Source organism: Camellia sinensis, chromosome 14 (assembly GCF_055761805.1).
Source record: "Camellia sinensis isolate YWXY chromosome 14, ASM5576180v1, whole genome shotgun sequence".
NCBI classification, from domain to species: domain Eukaryota; kingdom Viridiplantae; phylum Streptophyta; class Magnoliopsida; order Ericales; family Theaceae; genus Camellia; species Camellia sinensis.
Window position 1 is genome coordinate 65,972,693 of NC_138974.1, and position 27,058 is coordinate 65,999,750.

The 27,058-nt window shown below is 39.5% G+C and overlaps 1 protein-coding gene across 1 annotated transcript; it reads right to left on the reverse strand.

Moving 5' to 3' along the window:
• Nucleotides 1-5,076: 5,076 nt before the first annotated feature.
• On the reverse strand, nucleotides 5,077-10,904 carry LOC114262536 (transposon Ty3-I Gag-Pol polyprotein). Its single transcript, XM_082904957.1, has 3 exons — nucleotides 9,750-10,904; nucleotides 8,150-9,656; nucleotides 5,077-5,312 (listed from the first exon to the last, which is right to left on the reverse strand). The coding sequence occupies exons 1-3, from the start codon at nucleotides 10,902-10,904 to the stop codon at nucleotides 5,077-5,079; spliced, it is 2,898 nt and encodes a 965-aa protein (XP_082761083.1).
• Nucleotides 10,905-27,058: the final 16,154 nt, after the last annotated feature.

The window sequence follows — 27,058 nt, forward strand, 5'->3', positions numbered from 1 at the left end:
TGGCCGGGAATGAAGAAAGAAATTGCCGACTTTGTGTCCAAATGTCTTCATTGCCAACAGGTCAAAGCTGAACATCAACGACCTGCCGGATTATTGCAACCCCTACCCATACCAGAGTGGAAATGGGAGCATATCACGATAGATTTTATCGTTGGGTTACCTCGCTCCAGGAAAGGTATGGATTCAATTTGGGTTATTGTTAATAGACTAACCAAATCTGCTCACTTTTTACCTGTCAAGACAATCTATAATGCGGACAAATTGGCTATTATCTATATTGATGAAATTGTGAGACTGCATGGAGTGCCTGTGTCTATTGTTTCTGACAGGGATTCGAAGTTTACATCGAGGTTTTGGCAAAGTCTACAGACCGCATTGGGTACTGAATTGAGACTGAGTAGTGCCTATCATCCTCAGACAGATGGACAGTCAGAAAGGACCATCCAAACTCTAGAGGATTTACTGAGAATGTGTGTCCTTGATTTTCAGGGAGATTGGGAAAGTCATCTGCCGTTAGTTGAATTCGCTTACAACAACAGTTACCATTCGAGTATTGGTATGGCGCCTTTCGAGGCATTATATGGCAGAAAATGTAGATCTCCGATTTGCTGGGCAGAAGTTGGAGATGGGCCTTTGCTTGGGCCCGAGATTGTTTATGAAACCACTGAGAAAGTGAAACTGATACAGCAAAGACTGAAAACTGCGCAGAGTAGACAGAAAAGTTATGCGGATGTCAGAAGGTGGGACAGAGAGTATGAAGTGGGTGATCACGTTTTTGTGAAAGTGACACCGATGAAGGGCCAGACTCGTTTTGGAGTCAAAGGCAAGTTAGCGCCAAGATACGTCGGACCATATGAGATTATTGAGAAAATTAATCCGGTGGCGTATCAAGTCACGTTCCCTCCTGAAATGGAGCACATGCATAATGTTTTCCACATTTCCATGTTAAGAGATTATCTCCGGGATCCCTTCCATGTAATAGAGCCTACCCACGTAGTGTTGAGTGATGACTACACTTACGAGGAACGACCTATACAGATTGTAAACAGACGGATCAAGAAACTGAGGAACAAAGAAATCCCGCTAGTGAAAGTCGATTGGCAGAACCATGGTGGCATGTATGCCACTTGGGAAAGGGAAGATGACATGGCTAAAAGATATCCTGAACTATTTCCACTTAACCCTGTTTTCTTCCAGAATGAAAGTAACTCGAGTTTAGAGGACTAAACTCTTTATAAGGAGGGGAGACTGTAACAACCCTCATACTGTTTACCGATTAATGACTGATTGATTACCGATAACCATCGATTACCGTTAAACTGAATTGATTATGACTGATAATTGGACTGGTTAAAATACTGAACTGACTGACTGAAAACTGGAACTGAATTGACTGAGTTTGTATGTTAATTTGTATTCTATCTGTTTGATTAATTGTTTGATCTGTTCGTGTTTTATGTTTAAACTGCTAAGTGAAGGCCTTATCGGCGGCTGAACCGGGAATTGGTTAATGTTTTATGATCCTCATAATTAATATGATTTTATGGTGTATTTACCTGAAAACTGATTGGGTATGCTTAAATTAGATTAAATAAGCTAATTAAAGAGTTAGGCTTAATTACCGAATTGCCACCCTTAGTGGCCCACTCAACATAACATATGTGAGCCTTGTACACACTTGAAGAACCTTTTCATCAGCCATTTCTCCTTATTCAACCGGCCTTAGAGAGAGAGGAAGGGAGAGAGTTGAATTGTTCTAGTGAATTGGCTTGAATTGCTTGGAATTGAAGTGTGGACTTCTAAATTGAACCTCTAGACTTGCATTCAAGGAACCTAGGTATGAATTTCATCCTTTTGACTTGTCTTTAAGTTGATTCATGCATGGTTCATGTCCAATTGTAGAGCTAAGTCATGAATTGGTTCATTAATGTTGAATTAGAACTCACTTCATGCATGCATGTTAGTATTGTTGGATTTTGAGTTGAATTCATGGCAAATTGTCACATGCATGTCCATGTTTTAAGAGTAGTCCATGTTTTCATCATGTTTGTGAAACAATTGGCTCATTAGAGCATGTTTTGAAGCTTGAAAGTTATTTGAAGACCATGCATGTCATGTTTGAGGATTGTTCTTGGAAATGATTTGAAATTGGAGTTGAATTAAACACCCTTGGGCTTTGATTTCTCAAATTGAGCTTTGAACCATGCTATTCTATATGTTTATAAATGTTTTCCAGAAAATGGGCCCAAGAGGATTGGTTTTGATGCATTTGAACATGACTTTGAGCTTGGAGGTGCAATCTGGGTTTCCCAGATTCTGCACTTACGCTCGAGCGGGGAAGGTGGCGCTCGAGCGTGGAATCCGAGCATCCAGCATCTCTCTGCACTGTTTTACAGTACGCTCGAGCGGAGGATTGGGCGCTCGAGCGGAGTCATGTCTCAAGCTCGAGCGGGCGTCGAGCGGAGATTTCACCCATCCAGTACTTTTACAGTACGCTCGAGCGGGAAAGTTTACGCTCGAGCGTGTACCTTTGTTGCATGACCGCTCGAGCGGGGAAACTTGCGCTCGAGCGGGACTCTGTTTTTTTCTGAAAATGCTTTTAAACGTGCATCTTTGCATCCCCATCCCATTCTAGGCATTCTTAGGCCTAGTTTAAGACATCTTGTTGAGGATAGATGTAGAACACACCGAGGCATTAGGGGTTAAATTACGTTATCTCCCAACTGTGTAGCTTAGTGTGTGTTCAACCTGTGAACTGTGTAGGGTTGGCGACTGGGGAGACGCGCTCTAGCATACTGTAGCCCAAACTCTGTGAGTAACAATTGTGTAAAGATATGTTCAAATGATTATCTTCTGAATACTGAACTGAACTGTTTACTGAACTGATATTGTTTACTGAATGAATGTATGTCCTATCTTCTGAACTGTATTGTGGCATCCTTAGCACCTACTGTTACTGACTGTTACTGTTACAGAGATCTCTGTCGGTTCCCTCGTGGAACCACTACTGTTTACTGATTGATGGCCATCACTACTGTTCGATCTTTAAGACCTACTGTTTACTACTATGCTAATGGATGTACCACATATGATTGAATAACTGTTCTGACTGAAAGACTGAAGTATTGTTTAATGAACTGATTTCATTACTGCAAGGACATTTCATTCATAACCCCTTTACGCATTATGTTATTCACTGGGCTTTAGCTCACTGTTTATATATATATGTAGGTGCTCAGCCACCAGATCGGAGCTAGGAACGTGGGTTAGACTCCAGTTTTGTCAAGCCAGCGTTTGTGCCTCACTGCGAGGTTCCGAGTTGCCATGCTATGGCTTTGGGGTGTCTTGTTTTTCCCCCGTCTGTCTCCATACTGTTTGGATTACTGTATAGACTGTTAACTGCTAACCGTACTGTTATCAAGGGATTAGGTCCCTGCATTGTGACTGTAAATTTTGTATAGACTGTACGGTTTGTATATGTGAATGCATGAAAAATCTTTTTGGCATACAGACTGACATAACTCAATGGACACTATTCATTTACTGTATTGGCTTCCGCCAGGCCCTGTACTCTGTTTTATTATTCTACTGTTCTGCAGGCCTTCGGTAATCTCGGATTACTGGCCGGTTACGGTGCTAAACCCATAGGGCCGGGTTTGGGTCGTGACATCTATTTCCTCTTTCGTGGGAAAACGGTTGCATTTAGCATATGCAACAAGCGTTTAAACCACAAGGTGACCCCAGGTGGACGAGTAAAGTCTCGTGAGGGTTTCCAGAAATGATACCAACAAACATTAACATATTCATATATACTCAACAACAAATGACCACACTACTCCACCTAACAATCAACTTATGTGCCACTACAGTGTGATATTTAGACATCATGAGTCATTAAAGGCATAGTGGACAAGTATGAAGGAACTTATTGAGTCAAAACCACAATTCAGTTAATACAAAAGTAAAGTTTCCTATACTTGTGCATGCTAGTAGACAAGCCATGAGTACCCTCGGTGTAAAGTGCAATCTCCATATTAGTTAACTATCCACTATAATAGCCCAGTGTAACTCATAATAACACCCAACATATACAGAAAAACTAACCTGTTGCAGCCAAGATTCTCAAAGTTGGTTTTTTTTTTTTTTTTTATATGACTGTGCAATGCCTTGATCCATTAAGCTTTCTAATCAACCCATGTAACGAGCATTGGGCCAATGACTCCCAAACCAGACGGTTTTAGGGCACTAGGTGTAAAGACACCCCCACGGGCTTAATAACTCGAGTTGAAAAGGCTACGAATCGGAACAAGTCATTCTTCTTATTTTTCCTTAACTGTGCAATGTCCAAGTCCCTTAAGCTTTCTAATTTACCCATGTAGCAAGTTTTGGGCCAATGACTCCCAAACTAGACGGTTTTAGGGCATTAAGTGTAGAGACACCCCTACGGGCTTAATAACTCGAGTTAAAAAGGCTACGGATCCAAACCAGTTAAGTTTTCTTTTTTTTTTTTTTTGAAAAGATATTGGCTCCTCATTTATTCTTTTCTGCAACTATAGCTATTATCAATGATGTACACTAGGGATTATAATAAAAAGATCACCGCTATGATAGTGTGTTCATGTGAATTAAGACATACTCATGACAAGTGTACTAAAATCACAAACACAGACAACTCTCCTCGTGCAAACATGGCATGCAAGTATCTACCCAATAAATCCTTTTCATACAAGTCTACTATGATCTCCAAATAACATATGCAAATATCATCACCCTACTAGCAAAAAGTCACATTAGGTGAAGTAATGCAGTCAAGTGAAACAGGTATAACCATGAACTATGAGCCAAATAGGAATGCACAAAATAAAATATAACCCTCATCCCCCAACTTGAATATGACATTGTCCTCAATGGAAAAGTAAAGAGAAATGAGAGAAAATTACCAGAATTGTAGGTGCACATCCAGGCAGGCAGAGAGTAACATATACACACTTCACTTTTTTTTTTTTTTTTGAAAAGATAAAGGAAAATAAAAATAAAAATAAAAATAAAAGAGACAAAGCAAGATACAGGCGGGTACTAGGGAGAAGCCGGTGGTGGTGGTGGTGGTGGGAAATTGTGGGCAAACAAGGCTTGCATCAAAGCGCGCGTCTCGAAGGCATTATCCTGACCCTGTTGCTGGATGGCGAGGTTGTCGGCGTGGAGCTGATCGAAACGCGCCTGAGAATAGTCGCGAAAAGCCTGGAAATCCGTGCGCAACTCCATGAGACTCTGGCGGTGATCATGAAGAGTATGATGGACCTGATCGAAAGAAACTAACAAACATGCATTCTAAAAATAATAATAGGCATAAAAAAAATAAAAATAAAAATAAAAATAAAAATAAATAAATAAATAAAAGAAAAGAAACTAACAAACATGCATTCTAACTAACATGCATTCTAAGATTTTTTATTTTTTTATTATTTTTATTTATTTTTTATTTTTTATTTTTTTTACACTAGATCTAGATAAAATAAATAAATAAATCAATCAAAAACGTTACAAAATAATTTCTACTTTCACAAATCTATGCAAAAGAAAGAAAAGAAGAAAAAGAAAAATTTACCTTGAAAAAGTGGAGAAAGAGAGAAAAAGAATGGAGGTTCGCCGGAAAAAATGGTGGTCGCCGGAGTTTCGCAGGACGGAGAGGGAAGTGGTGCCGGCGGTGAGATGATGGTGGTGAGGAAGAAGAAAGAAGAAGAAAAGGGAAGAAGAAGAAGAAGAAGAAGAAGAAGAAGAAGAAGAAGGGTTTGTGGGGATAAGAGAGAGAGAGAGAGAGAGAGAGAGAGAGAGAGAGAGAGAGAGAGATAAAGATAAAGATCTGAGAGTGTGAGAGTGATTGGGAGAGAGTGAGTAGATAAGGTGGTTTGGTTTTTTTTTTTTTGTACGAAAATTAAAATAAAATAAAATAAAAATTAGTAAATGAAAATAAATAAAAAAAATAAAAAAATAAAAGAAATAAAATAAAATAAAATAAATAATAAAATAAAAAATAATAAGAAAACAAAACAAATTTTTTTTTTTTTTTTTTTAAAATTTCCCCGCCCGCACGTGCGGGGTTAAGGCCGCATGTGCGGCGATTCCATCCCCCGAGCTTCTCCCTTTTTTTTTTTTTAATTATTATCGTCGTCCCGCACGTGCGGGAGTTAAGCCGCACGTGCAGCTGGTCCACGCACGGGCCTCCGCACCTGCTTATTTAGCAGAGTGCAAGGATGGTTTCTGCCCAATTTTCCTGCACGTGCGGGGCCCAGGCCGCACGTGCGGCGATTTCATTTTTTTTTTTTTTTTTTTTTTCCGCAAATCGGCGTCCCGCACGTGCGGGAGTCAAGCCGTACGTGCGGCTTGGTCAACGCACCTCCTCCGCACCTGCATATTTAGCAGAGCGTATTGCCCAATTTTCCCGCACGTGCGGGGCCCAGGCCGCACGTGCGGCGATTTCAATTTTTTTTTTTTTTTTTAAATGATCAAGTATAAACACAGAAAATAAACATGAAAGCATGGTTTTAAACACTGAAAATAAACATTTCTACTTTTAATTGACATCCGGAATAAAAATAGCACAAAAGAACACGGAAGGCCCACTAAAGGTATGATCTTCACGCGAAAACCACGGGTACTACTTTTCTCCCTAACTGTATTTGTAACTTTTCCTATTCTCCAACAGGGTGACAGACTAGGTTGATTTGGTATCCAAAATCGAGGCGCATAAAGCTACCTCAATCTATGGGGCTGCCATACAGAGTTCAAGCCGAGGTAGTTTTGAAGCAATGTCCACACCCCTGGGTATTTAAACCAGACTTTAGTCTCGGAAATCCCAAACCTTTGTGTTCTAGGCTTTGCCATTCGAACTCTAGTTTCCACCGTCTCAGTTGGTCTCCTAGGAACTCACTACAAACACAGTTAGGTGACTATACCAGACTGTCAGATGCCGTTCGGGCACGGCAAACACCAAAGGAATTACACCTTTAGAGGATTTAAAGTCTCCTAGACGCAAGTAAAGCATAACGAGAACAAAGAAAAACCAAATAGCATAGAAGGGAAAGAAAAGAGAACAAGAAATCAATTTATCAATCATAGTAAAATGGGTCCATCAAAGCAATGGACTCAATCATATCCCCATTCCCAATCCCCTCTATATATGGTTTCAATCTTTGGCCATTCACTTTGAAAGTGTGGCCAGTTTTTGGATCCCGCACCTCAACGGCGCCATGACTAAATGCCTCAACAACCTCAAAGGGGCCATCCCATCTTGATCTTAGCTTACCCGGAAAGAGTCTTAATTTTGAATTAAAAAGCCACACTTTTTGGTTGGGTTCAAAAGATTTTCTATTAATGTGCTTGTCATGGAATTCCTTAGTCCGAGCTTTAAAAACTCTCGAACTCTCATATGCATCATTCCGGATTTCCTCCATCTCATTGAGTTGCAATTTCCGATTGAGCCCAGCCGCGACCATATCGAAGTTAAACTTTTTTATGGCCCACAATGCTCGATGCTCAAGTTCAACCGGGAGATGACAAGCTTTGCCAAACACTGCCCTATATGGTGACATCCCAATGGGTGTCTTATAAGTAGTGCGGTAAGCCCATAATGCATCAATTAACCGTTGTGACCAATCTTTCCTATCCGGTCTCACCGTTTTTTCAATTATGTGCTTTACCTCCCTATTCGAGACTTCTACTTGGCCACTAGTTTGAGGGTGGTATGGAGTGCCAACTTTATGAGTGATAGAGTATTTCTTAACTACCGACTCAAAGAACCGGTTACAAAAATGTGTACCCTGATCACTTATTATGGCTCTAGGAAACCCAAAACGACTAAAGATATTTTCATGCAAAAATTTGATTACCACTCTATGATCGTTTGTTCGGGTAGCTATTGCCTCCACCCACTTCGACACATAATCTACTGCCAAGAGAATGTACTCAAACCCGAACGACGACGAGAAAGGGCCCATAAAATCAATTCCCCAAACATCAAATATTTCTACAACAAGAATAGGGGACATTGGCATCATGTCACGCCGAGACATCGAACCCATTTGCTGACAGCGCAAACAAGTTCTACAAAATTGATGGGCATCTTTAAAAATTGTGGGCCAATAAAACCCACTTTGTAAAATCTTGGCAGCCGTTTTATGCCCACTAAAATGACCGCCACATGCAGAAGAATGACAAAATGTAAGAATGCTATGCACCTCACTCTCCGGCACACACCGTCGGATCACTTGGTCGGAGCAATATTTAAACAACTCCGGATCCTCCCAAAAGTAATACCTGACCTGTGAAAAGAATCGGTCTTTGTCTTGCTTAGACCAATTCTGCGGAGTTTGCCCAATGGCCAAGTAATTCACAATATGTGCAAACCACGGGGGGCTCGCTTGTGACAGCTCAAAAAGTTGTTCGTCCGGAAACAAATCATGCAAAATAAGAGGGTCACTATTATACTCAACGAGGATTCGGGAGAGATGATCCGCCACCACATTCTCAGATCCTTTCTTATCATGGATCTCTAAATCAAATTCCTTAAGCAACAAAATCCATCTAATCAACCTAGGTTTGGTCTCTTTCTTAGATAGTAAATACCGCAAAGCGGCATGATCAGTGAAGATTATGACCTTGGAACCTAGGAGATAAGACCGGAATTTGTCTAAGGCAAAGACCACAGCTAGCAACTCTTTCTCGGTAGTAGTGTAGTTCAATTGAGCATCCGAGAGAGTGCGACTAGCATAATATATAGCAAATGGTGCCTTATTGACCCTTTGGCCCAACACAGCCCCGACAGCATAATCGGAGGCATCACACATGATTTCAAAGGGAAGAGACCAATCTGGTGATTTCATGATTGGGGCGGTAGTCAAGGCCATTCTTAGTGTTTCGAATGCCTTTAAGCATGCTTCATCAAAGACAAAAGGCGTGTCCTTAACCAGTAAACTACACAAAGGACGTGATATCTTACTAAAGTCTTTGATGAACCTACGGTAAAAACCTGTGTGCCCTAGGAAAGACCTAATTTGACGCACAGAATTGGGTGGAGGAAGGCCTGCAATGATGTCGACCTTAGCCTTGTCAACTTCTATACCTCGAGGGGACACAATGTGTCCCAACACTATACCCTCACGAACCATAAAATGGCTCTTTTCCCAACTCAAGATTAGGTTTGCCTCAGTACATCGTTCTAACACTCTAGTTAAGTTCCTAAGGCATTCCTCAAAAGACGGTCCAAACACCGAAAAGTCATCCATAAAAACCTCTAAGAATTTCTCCACCATGTCGGAGAAAATAGCCATCATATACCGTTGAAAAGTCGCCGGTGCATTACACAGCCCAAAGGGCATGCGCCTATAAGCAAAAGTGCCAAAAGGGCATGTGAATGTGGTCTTTTCCTGGTCAGCGGGGTACACCGGGACTTGATTATACCCCGAATAGCCATCAAGAAAACAATAGAAACCCTGCCCCGCTAACCGCTCTAGGATTTGGTCAATGAAAGGTAAGGGAAAATGGTCCTTCCTAGTCGAGGAATTTAGTCTCCTATAATCAATGCACACTCGCCACCCAGTAGTGGTCCGTGTGGGGACTAACTCTCCTCCTTCATTCTCAACAACAGTGATGCCCGATTTCTTGGGCACTACTTGTGTGGGACTCACCCACTTGCTATTTGAGATGGGGTATATAATACCCGCATCCAACAATTTCAAAACCTCCTTCTTCACCACCTCTTTCATGTTAGGATTCAGTCTTCGTTGCATTTCGCGAGAAGGTTTGGTGTCCTCCTTTAGGTGTATATAATGCATGCACACGGAGGGATCTATCCCTTTCAAATCAGCCACTGACCACCCTATAGCACTCCGATGTGCCACGAGAACACTCATTAACTGACTCTCCTGTGCTGCAGTCAAGTCAGATGCAATGATGACCGGTAAAGTATCTTGGAGCCCTAAAAATGCATACTTGAGTGTGGCCGGAAGTGGCTTCAACTCAAGTGTAGGTGGTGTGACCAAAGAAGGTGTGGCAGGCTCTCTCGACAGAGGAGGAAGTGACTCAAACCGGGCTTTCCATGGAGGAAAATCCGGTGTAGAAGAAGAATTAAGCAAGACATTCACCTCTTCAATTGACCCATCTATATCAAAATTTTCAAACCCAAAATGAGCTAGACAAGTCTCCAAAGGGTCCTCTACAAGAATGGAGGGCAAAGCCTCCTCAACAATCTCATCCACAACATCCACTAATAAGCACTCCTCTCTCTCATGAGGTTGTTGTGATGCTTGGAAAACATTAAGTTTCACTTGCATGTTACCAAATGAAACTTCCATAACCCTGGTCCGACAATTAATGCATGCATTGGCCGTAGCCAAGAAAGGTCGACCCAAAATCACCGGGATTTGTTTCCTCGAACTGGCTACCGGTTCCATATCTAATACCAAAAAGTCAACAGGGAAGTAGAACCTATCAACCTTAACTAGCACATCCTCAATCATGCCACGTGGCACTTTGAGGGACCGGTCAGCCAACTGAAGAGTAACAGTCGTGGGCTTCAACTCGCCAAGCCCAAATTCCTCGTACACAGAGTACGGCAACAAATTAACACTAGCCCCTAAATCCAATAAGGCCCTATCAATGAAGTGGTCCCCTATAATGCATGCAATGGTTGGGGCACCTGGGTCCTTAAGCTTAGGAGGTGTGTCATTCAACAAGATGGAGCTTACTTGCTCCGTGAGTAGGACCTTTTGGGACACATGTGTCCTAGATTTACGCTTTTGCGTACAAAGGTCCTTCAGAAATTTGGCATATGATGGTACTTGCTTAATCGCCTCCAACAGGGGAAGGTTGATTTTTACCTGTTTAAAGACCTCCATCATTGCCTCCATAGATACCGCATTCTTATTAAAAGGGGACGGTGTATCAAGGCACTGGAGAAAGGGTGCCTTAGGCACATATGGAGTGCTAGGGACTAACTCATCCCTCTTAAGTGTTTCCCCCTCACCCTTGCTCTCACTTGGTGAACCACCGTGGTCACCCTTCCTAACTCTAGTTACATCAGACGCAACAGATTGAGGCTCTAACTCCCTACCACTTCTTAGAGCAACCACCGTCTGCACTTGCTCATGTTGCTTACCATTCCCACCCGAAATCTCCGCCCCGTATTGTCCCTTAGGGTTGGCCACAGTTTGACTTGGTAATTTTCCCTCCTCTCTCCGATTCATGTTGTTAGACATTTGACCCAATTGGGTCTCTATCTTGGCAATAGAGTGTGTATGGGAGTGAACTATCGGTGCTAACCCCTTAAGTTTTGAAAGAACTTCCAACACCTGAGTCTCAAAGGCAGAGTTGCCCTGAGGAACAGGCGGGGGTTGTGGTTGACGGTATGGTTGTGGGGGTCTATACGGTTGCGGTGGTCGGTAAGATGATTGGTTGGCAAAATTATGGAAATTCTGCCTTGGTGGTGGAGGATTGTAAGAAGTGCCATGTGAAGGGGGCCTCCATGAGAAATTAGGGTGATTTCTCCATCCCGGATTATATGTGTTGGAGTATGGGTTATTACCCGGGTTGGAGAATCCTTGAGCCGCATTCACATGCTCTTGGACTAACTCCGGAAATTGTGATGCCGAAGGGTACTCACTCAAGTCATGAGCAGGGCTCGCACAAATAACACATGCCTCCTGAAATTGAGGCTGATCATGTTGGGTAGGAGCATGTCCCGTAGCTAATAATTGGTCCATCTTGCGAGACAATGCCTCTACTTGTTGGGCTAACTCTAGGTTTTGCCCGACCTCATAAATGCCCCCTCTTTTCGGGGCTCCAACCATGGGTTGCCGGACTTGCCGGGCTGCGGAGGCATGGTGAAGGGAATTATCACTTAGGTTCTCAAACAATTGCCATGCCTCGGCATCATTTTTAGACATAAATGTCCCACCACAGGACGAATCCACTATTTGGCGGTGTGGCTCAGTTAAGCCATAATAAAATGTTTGAACAAGTTGCCAATTAGGCACTTGGTGGTGGGGACACTGTTGGAGAAGGTCTCGAAGTCTTTCCCAAGTCTCATGGAATTGCTCGCCATCTATTTGAGCAAAGTTTGTGATGGCTCGCCTAAGTTGGTTGGTTTTACCTATGGGAAAATAGTTCTCCAAGAACCGTTGCTGTAATTGGTCCCAAGTTGTGATTGAATTAGCAGGTAAAGAATTTAGCCAGTGTTTGGCTTTATCCTTTAACGAGAATGGAAACAATCGCAACATTAAGGCCTCATTTGTGAAATTCTGGATCCTTACTGTCGAGCAAATTTCCAGAAATTCATTCAAATGCTTATAAGGGTCATCATGAGTTAGTCCATGGAATGATGGGAGCATTTGTATAGTGCTGGACTTGATCTCATAATGAGCAGCAGTGGTGTTGGGCAATTGGATGCATGATGGTGATGTATATGCAGTGGGTGTAAAATAATCCTTAAGTGTCCGGTTAGGCTCATTCGAGATATTAGGATCTGCCATCTCTAATGGCTCAATGTATGAATATTCAAGCCTAGGAATACGGGCAGAGGTCCTAAGTCTCCTAAGGGTCCTTTCTAGTTCAAGGTCCAAACTCCACAATTCAGGGCGACAAGAACGACGCCCGTGCATACACTACCCAAACATACACAACAAGTTCCGACTCTGTGCACTAAGTATGAAAGCAAAATACCAAAAGAAGAAATACTCACAGCGGTTTAACGAAAACGCTTTACTCGTCTTACGGCGTGTAGACGTTGTCTCCAACCTCTGTTTGAGCTTTGACTTCTGTTTTAGCACTTTGGTGCTTTGCTTGTGAGTGTTTGCTTCTGTTTACTCACTTTAGCGCTGCGGTTTTTTTTTTTTAAAAAACTCGGCTGCGCTCCGCTTGCAGTTCAGTGATAGCTCCAATTTCAAACGCTCTGCACACTTAGCAACACCACAAGCATAAAATCCTAAACTAAAAATTAAAATAAGAATGTAACTTTAAATTAACTAATTTCACCAGAAGTCCCCGGCAACGGCGCCAAAATTTGATGGGTCGTTGAACACACCAAAATTAAATACTAAACTATACCAAATTCAATCAGAATAATGGCAAGTCCAGGTATCGATCCATAGGGACTATTGTGAAATTAAACTAATTTAATTGTTAAATTCCTAAATTAATTTTGATAAAAAGATTGAATGATCATAACCTAATTTAATAACAAATAACTTAAACTAAGGAATTAAATTATCAATAATAAATGAAATTGGATTTACTAAATTGGGGAAAAATCCTAGGGTAGAGAATTCACCACTAACCACATAATTAGGGTTTCCAATTGAAATTAATTATGCTATGGTTTGAACGAATTAATGCTTCACAACTACAAGCTTAAAGCATTTAACAAGAAGACCATCACATTCAATGTACGAGCACGAACCATCTCAAGTAATACGAATCGTTCACTCTAAACTAGGGTAGTGATACGACTCGTTCCTCGTAGCATGGTTCGTCCCATACCTTGAATGTGAAGGAATAGAAAACTCATGTATGGATAATATTCAACAATCACAGAAAGTCAAATATTTGAAAAGATAATGAAAATTATATATAAAGAATTTCTAAAACTCCATACAATGGTTCAAACCTTTACATAATATAAAATCAAAAAAAAGAAAACTACATCATTACATGGCTAGGGTTTCATCAAAACCCTAGAAAAGAAGACTAGCCACTCATGGAGGAGTGGAAGGAAGTAGAAGGAGAAAGAACCACCATGGGAGACATCCTTGAAGCTTTTGTTTTTCTTATTTTCCAAACCCTAGCCTCCCTCTTTAGGTCCAAACAATTTCAGAACCCTAATCCAGCCTTTTTCTTGTCTTTTTATGCTTCCAATCTCGTCCAAACAGGTTTAAAACGTTGGTTTGACTTTCCCAGAAAAAGTCAACGCACGTGCGGGAAAAGTCAACGCACGTGCGGGAAAGTCAACTCTGCCCAAATTCTGACTTTTTGCTCATTTTATGCTCCGACGATGTATAACCTGATTGACACTCAACACACATAAAATATACAGTTTGACCAACAAGTGAAGTTAAGAGATTCTAATTAACGGCCTCAATGATGTACATTTCAGCCTTAATCAAACACTCTATACATTTGGCAATAATAATAATAATAAAAATAAGACACAAACATCACATCAGGACCTATCTCATTAGAACTCCTAGAGTTACCCTCTAGAGCTCCCAAACATTTTCCCTATTTTGACCCCTTCTGCCCAAATACACAGAGCACTAGAGGGCAATGGTCTCTGACTTTGGCATCAAGATCCTCTAGAGTAAAATCCTAGAGTGATCCAATCCAACGGCTGAAATGCAAACTAACCAAAACGACGTCGTTTTGGTTAGTAAGTTGAAAAAAAAAATCATTTCAAAATTCCCTCTATATACGCAGGTATAGTAGAAGGCGAGACCCGGGAAAGGAAAACAGAGTGCGAGAGAGAGAGAAGAAGAGAGAGAGAGAGAGACGCCGCTCCTACTTGCCTCGCCGTCGCTGCCGTTCTGCTGCCACTGCCGTTCTGCTGCCACTGCCACCGCCACCCCTACTGCCGCAGACTTCCTGCTCCAGCTGATTGAAGAAAAATACAGGTATTTACTGTAGTTTAGAACACATGTTTAGAACAGGTATTTGGGTTTTGGTTTGCATTTCATTTCCTAAATCAACCTATGTACAATAAATTTATAACAATGCATAATGTTTTAATGTTGTTTTTGAATTCAGAGATTCCTTTTATTATTATTATTATTATTTTATTATTTTATAGCGAGATACCTAATTTTTTATTTTATTTCTAAACAATACATAATGCTCCAGCCGATTGGGTTTTGGTTCTTGTTAATTTCTATTTTTGTTTGCTTTTATGTTGTGTTGTTGAGTCAAATTGATTAGTACCATTTAAAATCTCTAAATTCTTACCTATCTTTAGATTCTGATTTATAAGAAAAATCCAATTCTGATCACTGTTGGCTTGGCTTGTTTGTTGTTTAATTTTGATTTTGTATATAAGAAAATTAAGGGATTTGGGTTAAATCTGGATCATTGAAAACATAATTTACTGTTTAAGGGATTTGTTCCCCTGTGCTTATATAATATAATATGAGTTAACTCTTGTAGTGTTTTTATTCAGTTTGTATTATTTTGCAAACATAATTTATTGTTTTTATGCTAATATTGAGCACTTATTTATTTTTTTAAGTGACTTGGCACATTGATATGGAACCTAATAATGTTGAGCATGACGAGGGTGATTGTGATTGGAAGCCTAGAGTTCGCATGACATTTGAAACAGAACAAGAAGCATATGATTTCTATAATGCTTATGGAGGAAGGCTGGGCTTTAGTATTAGAAGGGGTTATGTAAACAAGACCAAGGAGGGGCAAATCACATCAAGGCAATTTGTTTGTAATAAGGAGGGGTTTCGGGTTGTCGACAAGCGAGATCCATTAACAAAAAAATCTAGGCAAGAAATGAGGATTAGTTATCAAGCTCGACTTATCATTAAGTGGGATAGGAATTTCCAGAAATTTTTTGTTGGTGATTTTGTTGAACAACATAATCATATCTTTGTACCAGCAGAATGTACGCATATGTTACCATTCCAAAGTAAGATATCTGCATTACAGACAACCGAAATAGATTTAGCTGAAAAATCTAGAATCCGTCTTAATGCTGCATTTGAGTTCATGCACTACAAGAATTTTCACTTTTGGCAACTAAATTTTTAGTCGCCAAAAGTCATTTTTTAGTCACCTATAGCCTTTAGCGACTAAATTTTTTGGTCAGAAAATTAGTAGCCGAAGAGTAGTCGGCAAAGCTAATTGGAGGCTAAATTTCATTTAGTCGCCAAATGTATTCATTTGCTGACTAAATATTTAGTCGCCAATAGGTTGGAAAATTAATTAAATAATACATTTTTGCCGACTAATTTTTTTTGTCGCCAAAAGCCAATCATTTGGTCGCGAAAAAATTTTTAGCTACTAAATTTTTTAGTCGCTAAAGCAAATATTTAGTGTTTTGGCTACTAAAATTTTAGTCGCCTAAAGTCAATCTTTTTTGGCTACTAAAATTTTAGTCGGCAAATAGTATTTCTTTTGACTACTAAAAATTTAGTCGCCTAAACTTTCACATTTTTTGCTACTAAAAATTTAGTCGCCTAAACTCTCACATTTTTTGCTACTAAATTTTTAGTCAGCAAAATTATTTTTTTATTCTTCAGTTTTTGTTTTTAGCTACGAAAGATTTTAGTTGTCAAATGTTTGATTACAAAACTTTTAGTAGCCAAAGGTTTGATTTTCTTTTGGCTACAAAACATTTAGTAGCCAAATGGTTGTTTTTCTTTTAGCTACAAAAAATTTAGTAGCCAAATATTTGATTTTCTTTTGACTACAAAACTTTTAGCAGCCAAAGGTGTTTTTTTTTCCCCCTTTTTTTGGCTACAAAACGTTTAGTCGGAAAAAACATGATATTATGTTTTATTGCAAATATTTTAATGTGTCCATAACCTGTCTGTATTCTATGCAACTTGTAATACGTATATAAATAAAATGATACATAAACTATCAATCATTCCACAATCTGCATCCGTATACAAAAATAAATTACTTTAACTGTTTAAGTACATACAAACCAACTATTATCTAAACTAAAATAATAATTCCATACAAAATATAGAATCATATAAAAAGTAAAGCCCTCCATATACAAAAATTACATTTACTATACCATGTGACATGACCATTTGGCATGGTACAAATTCCCATCGTAATCTGTACCACGACAAAAAATGATGTATGTACCAAGCCAAAAGTACATCTATGTTGTCACGACCCAAACCCGCCCCTATAGGTTTAGCACCGTAACCGGCCAGTAATCCGTGGATTACCAAAGGCCTCTGAACAGATTATCAAGTAATAAGGGGTTGCGGAAGCTATAATACAAAATAAACAAGGTCCAATGAGCTGTGACAACGTACATGGGACAGAACATTTTAAAACTTATTTATATATACATAAACATGCCAGTCAAGGACACCAATATTTACAAAATAATTACAGAAGTGAACTTCCCAGGATCTGACTATGCAGTGCAAACACTAAGACTAGCATGAAATACAAAAATAGCCATGGCATTAAACTTCGATCGGAACTTCCCCGGGAGGCACAAAGGTTGGCTGAAAAAACAGTACAGAAGGCCGTCAACTCTCACCCTGGTCATGTGCCGGCTCGCCTACATACATAATATAAACTGTGAGCGAATGCATAGTGAATAATAACAGAGTAAAGGGGTTATATGAATGATGTCCATCACAAAATAGAATCCAGTATTTAAATCAGAACATATTCAGATTTCAAAATAGATATAGATTCAGATACACACTCATGTTTACATTCAGATTTTGCATTAGATCATACGTGGTGCACCCATTAGCTATCAGACCAGATTGGTCCAGAGACCCGCATACATAGTTGGTACCAACGACCATAAAGGTCCATATCTTGCGCGTAAGTAGCCATGGTATTGTTACCCCCAGGCAAGGGCCACGTGCAGATTGGCCGCGGTATTGTCACCCTTGGGCGAGGGCCACATGCAGATTGGTCGCGGTATTGCTACCCTTGGGCGAGGGCCACGTGAACTAAAGGTGCCACAAATACTTTTCAGAAAATTGGACATTCATTCATCATTCGTAAGATAGCATTTCAGAAAACAGATTATATCGTACCAGTCAGAAAATACATAAGTTAAACATAACTTTACAGAGTTATTACTCACAGTGAGCCTTGAGTCAGACAGACGGAGTAAACTTGGTCAAACGGTACGTGGCACGTGACCTACACAACACATAATAGATGCACACTTGAAACACACGTTCTAATTGTACAAAACTTATTTTATTGGCCCTTAGTGTGTTTCTAATTTCTTATCCTCATTATGGGGTCTAAAACATGGCCTAGAAATGCCTAGGATGGAATGAGGATGCAAAGGTGCCTTGGAAAACATTTTTCAAAACTTACTGAAAACAGGGGTCTCGCTCAAGCGTGGCTTTCTTCGCTCGAGCGAGCTTGTCAAAACAGAGGGGTCGCTCGAGCGTAAATTCCTTCGCTCGAGCGGTCTGTAAAAATGCAAAAGTACTGGTTGTTGAAATTTTACGCTCGATGCCGGCTCGATGCTCGCTCGAGCATAAGACATAGCTCTTCGCTCGAGCGTACGTCTCGTCGCTCGAGCGTGCGTCTGCGTGCCCCAAAAACCTGAGAGCTTGCAATTTACGCTCGAGCCACCATTCCTTCGCTCGAGCATAGCTCTGAACAAACGATGGTCGCTCGAGCGTGGAATCTTTCGCTCGAGCGAGGAAGCCAAATTTTGGAATTTTCAGATTTGCCTCCCAAGCTCAAACCAAGTATTCAACACCTCAAAACTCGACCTCTTGGGTCCATTTTATGGAAAACACTTGTAAACTCATATTATAAGGTGTGTCAAAGATCAATTTGTAAAATCAAAGCCCAAGGGTGAGTCAATTGAACACAATTTCAAATAAAATCTCAAGAACAAAACTTGAATGTAACATGCAAGAATCTCCTTAAAACCAAACCCTCCAAAACATGATCAAACTTAATAATTTGAGGGACAACAAGATAAATGGCCACAATGTGAGTGAAATTAATACATGCATGGAAGAAATCTTAGAATTCAAACTCAAAACATGGAAATGTGTGCACGCATGCATGAATTACTACTCAATTCAACATTTAAACCAATTCTTGACTTTAATCTTCAATTTTACCATGGATCATGCAAGGTATAACTTAAATGCACAAACAAGAAGGTGATTTTCCTACCTTGGGTCTAGAATTCAAAGTCTACAAGCTCAATTTTTGCAAAATCCTTTACTTCTTTCTAATTCTCCAAGTTAATCTCTTGTTGATACCATTCCTTACCTCACTCTCTCTCTCTCCTACGTTTTTGGTCTAAAAAATGACTGAGGAAATAATGTAAAGAATGTGCTAATTGAGTCCCTAACAAGTGTATGGGAATGGCCACTCAATGGCAAGTTAGTACTTAAAGCAACTAATATAACTCAACATTATTTAATCGAGTTTAATCGTACCAAATCAAATTTTAATTAAACCTACCATAAAATCACATAAAATCTAACTAACATAAAACATTAATCCATTTCGAAATCCGGCGCCGATAAGGCTTTCAATTCGCAATTTCAAGTCAAAACATAAACAGATCATTTTATGGCAAACAGATAAAAACACATAAATAATGCAATACACATGCAAATAAATCCCAAATCCTTCCTAAATTACTGTTAAGCATAATTAATCATGAATTAGCATTAATCGGAGTCGGGGTCCTTATATATGTACCACGACAAAAAATCATATATCTGTATGGCGAAAAAAGGTGATCTATCTACCATACTAGTAATTATCTGTTGACTGCCAAAAGTTTTCTGTATCAGTCATAGTTAACTGCACAAAAGCGGGAGATGACAAATGTATTATATTACTTCTATACAAAAGTACAATTTCTTTTCCATACACCAAAATATCTCTAGAAGTCCACGCATCAAAGTTATCTACAAAAAACAAAAAAAAAACACTAGAATTGGATCCAAAAATGCCAAACTTCATGAATGAATTTGGCAACAAGTGACAAATAAAAATAAGTGAGAAGCAACCTTCTATGATGAATCAATTATCAGTCATTCTACAGCCTTTCTAAAGTCTTTTGTTATAAGGGACATTGTTAAATGCAGAACAATCATTACTAAATCTTTCATTAGTAACATAAAGCTAATGTAACAATCTTCTATTTGTATGCAACATATATCCAAATTCTGTGGCTAAACCAATATCAAAGCCCAATGTGAATAGAAAGTATTCTTTTTACCAACTTCCTCATTATTTGTTTGCAAAAGGCACTTGTAGCATTACATTGGATATAAAACCATCGCTGCTTATTAACGTATGTCAGTGCCATTTTAGAAAGGATATTAGAACATGTGATAAAAATAATAACAAAAACGAGTTCCAATCATAAAAAGGAAATATGTAGAAATGTATGTTGAGACACCGAAACGTTCTTTTTCGACTAAGTTTTGGGCGTATTTGTCTCTAAATCCCAACCTACGGGTCCGAAAAACATTCTGTCAGTTGCCACAAGTCCTATTTGGCATGGGGAAGCTGTTTATGTCGGCCACATGGCAGTTCAAGGGTTGTTTTCAAGTTTCACCCCCGAAACGCCCTTTTTCGACTAAGTTTTGGGCGTATTCATCTCTAAATCCCAACCTACGGGTCCGAATAACATTCCGTCAGTTGTCACAAGTCCTATTTGGCATGGGGAAGGTGCTTGTGTCGGCCACACGGCGGTTCAGGGGCTGTTTTGAAGTTTCACCCCTGAAACGCCCTTTTTCGACTAAGTTTTGGGCGTATTCAGCTCTAAATCCCAACCTACGGGTTTGAATAACATTCTGTTACTTGTCACAAGTCATATTTGGCATGAGGAAGGTGTTCGTGTCAGCCACAAGGCGGTTCGAGGGCTGTTTTCAATTTTCGACCTCGAAACGTCCTTTTTTGACTAAGTTTTGGGCGTATTCGGCTCTAAATCTCAACATATGGGTCCGAATAACATTCCGTCAGTTGTAACAAGTCATATTTAGCATGGGGAAGCTGTTCGTGTCGGTCACACGGTGGTTCGGGGGCTGTTTTGAAGTTTCGCCCCCGAAACGCCTTTTTTCGACTAAGTTTTGGGTGTATTCGTCTCTAAATCCGAACCTATAGGTCTGAATAACATTCCGTCAGTTGTCAAAAGTCCTATTTGGCATGGGGAAGGTGTTCGTGTTGGCCACACGGCGATTCAAGGGTTGTTTTCAAGTTTCGCCCCCGAAACGCCCTTTTCCGACTAAGTTTTGGGCGTATTCGTCTCTAAATCCTAACCTACGAGTCTGAATAACATTCTGTCAGTTGTCACAAGTCCTATTTGGCATGGAGAAGGTGTTCATGTCGACCACACAATGGTTCAACGGCTGTTTTCAAGTTTCGCCCTCGAAACGCCCTTTTTCGACTAAGTTTTGGGCGTATTCGTCCCTAAATCCCAACCTACTGGTCTGAATAACATTCTGTCAGTTGTCATAAGTCCTATTTATCATAGGGAAACTGTTTGTGTTAGCCACGCAGCGGTTCGGGGGCTGTTTTGAAGTTTCGCCCCCCGAAACTCCTTTTTTCGACTAAGTTTTGGGCGTATTCGGCTCTAAATCCCAACCTACGGGTCCGAATAACATTCCGTCAGTTGTCACAAGTCATATTTGGCATGGGGAAGGTGTTTATGTCGGCCACACGGCGGTTCGGGGGCAGTTTTCAATTTTCGTCCCCCAAAACGCCCTTTTTTTACTAAATTTTGGGCGTATTCGGCTCTAAATCCCAACATATGGATCCGAATAACATTCTGTCAGTTGTAACAAGTCATATTTGGCATGGAGAAACTGTTCGTGTTGGCCACACGGCGGTTCGGGGGCTGTTTTGAAGTTTCGCCCCCGGAACGCCTTTTTTCAACTAAGTTTTGGACGTATTCGTCTCTAAATCCCAACCTACGGGTCCGAGTAACATTCCGTCAGTTGTCACAAGTCCTATTTGGAAAAGAGTCGTACATGACATAGGAAATAGTTCATATTTTGCTTGATAAAATAAAGGACGGGGTGACTAATTGTAGCAGTCTTCGTTGGGCATGGCCAAAGGGGCCCTAACCCACCGAGAGGCCAGACAGGAGGGACCTAAACAGGCCCGACAAAGAAGGGGTATCGCGCACACAAGGGGAATATGCAGGCACTTCCTCAAGACAAGCTTGACCTATAGCTTGACCCCAGCCCCATCAGTGTCCTAGTGAAGAAAAGTCAAAAGCACAGGTGGATGGAAACCACATTGCCCCCATGGAGACTCAAACCCAGAGCCATTTGCTCACCAAACCCATTGGGAGTGAGCTCCTACCCTTACTGGTAGGAAAGAGTTCGTATGATCCATGCATAATAAGTTATTAACCAAATGCAAATGGATTTTGGTTCCTCCTTTTAACAAAAATATTAATTATTTTACCTATGATTATAAGCAAATTATGAAGAATAAAACGGCTGATTCCTGTTTTGCCTTATGAATTGAAATCCAAGATACTACATAATAATAACATGGATGTTAACTGAAGAAGAGGATGAAATTGACATCAAGCATAGTTCCCTCTCTCACACATTCTAGGATTTTTTCAAATTATAAGAGAGAGAAATATAAGGTGATGTTTGTTACAAAAAGTAGCTATGCTAACATCATTTAATGTCATCCTCCTTTGTAAAATATTTATCGAATCTTATTCCCTAAAACTGTGTATGTGTTTCAGAATAGTAACCCATAAGAGTTTTTTTTTTTTTTTTTATAGCAATTTTATGATTGAATGATCTTGATGGAAAACCTCTTGGGCTTGGCTCAACAAGATTCGATAAATATTTTACAAAGGAGGATGACATTAAATGATGTTAGCATAGCTACTTTTTGTAACAAACATCACCTTATATTTCTCTCTCTTATATTTTGAAAAAATCCTAGAACATGTGTGAGAGAGCCCAGTATAATACATTAAGCCACTCAAAAATGTAGTTTTTCTCTGAAGAAAATTCTTTTAGCCAATCTAATGCAAAGTTCATCAGCACCAACGTCAACATAAGATGATGTATGCAACCGAATACCCACTCTATCTACCCCTCTCATCCCTCCTTCTACATTCTCTCTCCACTCGATTTTCTGTTTTGTTCTCTACCCCTAATTTCTTTCCCTCTCTCCATCTCTTAATGGAAAAAAACACCTCTTGGCACATTTGTACTCACATACTGATTGGCTATTATATTTATAGGTAAATAATAAGATGAATAAGACTCACATACTGATTGGCTATTATATTTATCGGTAAATAATAAGATAAATAAGAGAAATGAACGATTAGTGGGATAACGAATTTGTCTTCAACATTGAAACTGATTCTTGATTCATAGGATTGAAATAGATAAAATATTTTGACGATCAAACTCAATAGACAAGAAGAAGAAAAAAAAAACTTGAAATGGGATTCAAATTAAGAATGTAAACCATATGATTCAATTCAACCATAAACTATGTACTCCATATAATTCATTCTTGAGTATAAAAAGCAAGAAACGGTTATTATAACACATGTACAACTAACAAGAAGTTTCTAAAATAAAATAATATTTACCTCTTCATATAGCTCATAAGTTATTCTGCACATTTTGGGGTTCGTTTCACTTTGATGCCTCCAATAGTCTTTCTTTCTGGTAAACCCTTTGGCAATTGCTTCCCCTTGTTGAGATTCCTCCCACTCTGCACTAAAAAGCAAGAACCAGCACATCTTATCCAAATATGTATAACTAAAACATGCTGGGTAAATGATAAATATAACACTGAAGTTTATCATCAGGACATGGGAAATTATAAAATTAAAAGAAAGTGTGGGCAAATCAGGTAGGAAGAATTAATTACCCTTAATGTTTCAATTAATATAGATATATATAGTGTAAATTTTGGGGGCTGAGTGGTGAATACATTTGTGCTGTTGGTGACTAGTTCGGTGTGGGTATTGAGAAGCAAGTGTGCTGCGTTTTGGGAGTGTGGTGGGTGTGTGCTGTATTTTGGCTGTGAGGCTGGTTTTGTGAACTTTGTTTATAGACTAAAACATGCTGGGTAAATCTCAGGATAGGGTCATCGTAATTTTCCATTAAACAAATCATAAAAACAAAGGGACATGGAACCATTACACTCCAAAAGGGACTACTATGTTCCTTCAAACATGCAAGGGACCATGGTTGTCAAAACTTGAATCATTTTGTTAAAATAATGAATCGTGAATCGTAAGATTTTTTTTTATTTAATATGATATCTAACTTATTTTAAATCTCCCCTAACCACATCCCATCAATCTTGAATACATTGTCTCAAAGAACTTAAGTTTATAGACTACAATGCCTCCCAAAAAATCAAAAATAAAATGAATCTAACAAATTGGAAAGTCTACAACCATCTAATGACATCCCAAAAAAATAGCGATCGGGCAAATACGGACTTCATCCTTCAAAATATGCTACCCCCAAAAAAACCAAAACCTTAGTGTCACGACCCAAACCCGCCCGTATATGTTTAGCACCGTAACCGGCCAGTAATCCGTGGATTACCAAAGGCCTCTGAACAGATTGGCAAATAATAAGGGGTTGCGGAAGCAATAATATAAAATAGACAAGGTCCAATGAGCTGTGATAATGTATATGGGACAGAACATTTTAAAACTTATTTATATATACATAAGAATGCCAGTCAAAGGACACCAATATTTACAAAGTATTACAAATTGTACTTCCCAAGACCTGACTGTACAAAGCAAATACAAAGACTAGCATGATCACAAAATAGCCATGACTTTAGACTCGATCGGAACCTCCTCGGGAGGCACAACGATTAGCTGACAAAAACGAAACAGAAGGCCGTCAACTCTAGCCCTGGTCACATGCTGGCTCACCTACATACATAATATAAACTGTGAGCGAAAGCCCAATGAATAATAAGAGAGTAAAAGGTTTCAATGAATGAGTTCGTACAGATTCAGAAATCATAATTCAGTTCATATCAAAATCATAGTTTGTCCAGATCATATACAGACAGAAATCATAAGTCATGATTAAGTTTACGTGATACATCCATTAGCATAAGCAGAACAGAACAAAACAGAACGTATACACGTGAGGTTACGAATAACCAGTTCCATAAAGGAACCTCCGAATCCGGGTAACAGAACAAAACAGAAGCTGAGCCCCCCTGACAGGGCCTCCGGTACGAGTAACAGAGTGCAGACAGAAATAAGTTCCATAAAGGAACCTCCGATACCGGGTAACAGTTAATAGATATCACATGATGCTAAGGATGTCACGAATACATATCAGAAATTGAACAATCATTCATTGTACAGAACATATCATTTCGAAAAACAGATCTTGTTTTATCACACAGAAAGTAGATACAGTTTGAACATAACTTTACTAAATTATTACTCACAGTTGGCCTTGAAACAGACAGACGGAGCAGATTGATCACACGACACGCGGCACGTAACCTACATAACACATAACAGATACACACTTGAAACGTACGTTCTAATTGTACAAAAGTTACGTCGTTGGCTCTTAGTGTGTTTCTAACCTTTAATCCTCAATAAAGGGCCTTAAACATGGCCTAAGAATGCCTAGGATGGAATGAGGATGCAAAAATGCCTTGAAAACCGTTTCGTAAATTTTGCTGAAGATAAGGTCCACGCTCGAGCATGGATTACCCCGCTCGAGCGGACATGCAGATATGAAGCTCCGCTCGAGTGTGAACTTCCTCGCTAGAGCGGACTGTAAAATTGACAAAAGTACTGGATGCACGATTTTCACGCTCAACAGGCGCCCGACCCCTGCTCGAGCGTAAGACTCAAAGTCTCGCTCGAGCGTGGTTTCCCCCGCTCGAGCGGACTGCAAAACACACAAACTTCTGAGTATACGCATTTCACGCTTGAGCGTAATTGTCAACGCTCGAGCGGAAGTGCATGTACTCAGGATTCACGCTTGAGCATGAAAGTACCCGCTCGAGCGTGGGTCAAATTTCTGGAAAATCCAGATTGACCTCCAAGCATGAAACTCAACCATTAAGCCTTCAAAACTCATTTTTCTGGGCCAATAGTTGAGGAAACATATAATAACTCTTAAAACAACATGTATTAAAAATCATTTCAAGAAATCATGGCCCAAGAGCAACCCAATTTGTGCAAAATCAACATGAACTCTAAGTACATAACTTAAATGTAACATGCATGAATCTCATTGAATCCAAACCCTCCAAAACATGATCAAACTTGATAATTTGGTGGACAACAAGATGAGAGACCATAATGTGAGTGAAATTAACACATGCATGGAAGAAATCTTAGAATTCAAACTCAAAACATGGAAATTTATGCATGCATGCATGAATTAATCCTCAATTCAACATTTTAACCCAATTCCTAGCTTTAGACACTAATTAACCATGAACCATGCAAGAACTAATCTTAAGTTCACAATTGAAAGGGGAAACTCCTACCTTAAACCTTGAATTCCAAGTCTAGGAGCTCAAATTTGCAAAGCCTCTTCAATTCTCCTAAGTTTCAAGCCAAATCTCTAGATGAATTCTATTTTCTCCTTACTCTCTCTCTCTAGTCGGTTTTGGGCAAGGAAATGGTTGATGAGATATGCTTCTAAGTGTAATAAGGTTGGTTTCAAATCAAGCCACTAAGTGGCATAATGGTAGATAAGTCCAACTAATGTAATTTAGCTTATTTAATCTAATTTAATCATACCAAATCAAATTTCAACTAAATTTATCATAAAATCACATTAATTCTAATTAACACAATACACTAATTAGTTCCGGATTCAGCCGCCGATAAGGCTTTCAATTCGCAATTTAAAACATAAAACATGAACAGATCATTTTATGGCAAATAGATAAAAACACTAAGATAATGAAATACATATGCAATTTAATTCCGGATTCCTTCTAAATTACTGTTAGGCATAATTAATCATGGTTTAGCATTAATCGGAGGTCGGGGTTATTACACTTAGAACATAATATTTTGCATTTTGATGGATCAAAAATCATATTAGACTAGATTAAGACATCTGGAAACACAATCTTTTACTAGGATTGAACTTTCTTAGTTTTCCTTCTAAATTTGATATGTAAATCTTGTATACGGAAGTCTAGGTTTGTAGGAAATACGATATAAATTTTCTTCAATAAATAAAACAAAGCCCCATCTTAAAAGCACCAAGGAATCATCATTTTATTCTTTTATAATGGCAAAAGTGGCACCTAAGAGAAAATAAGAAAGTTCCTAGATATGCATACAAACCCCTCT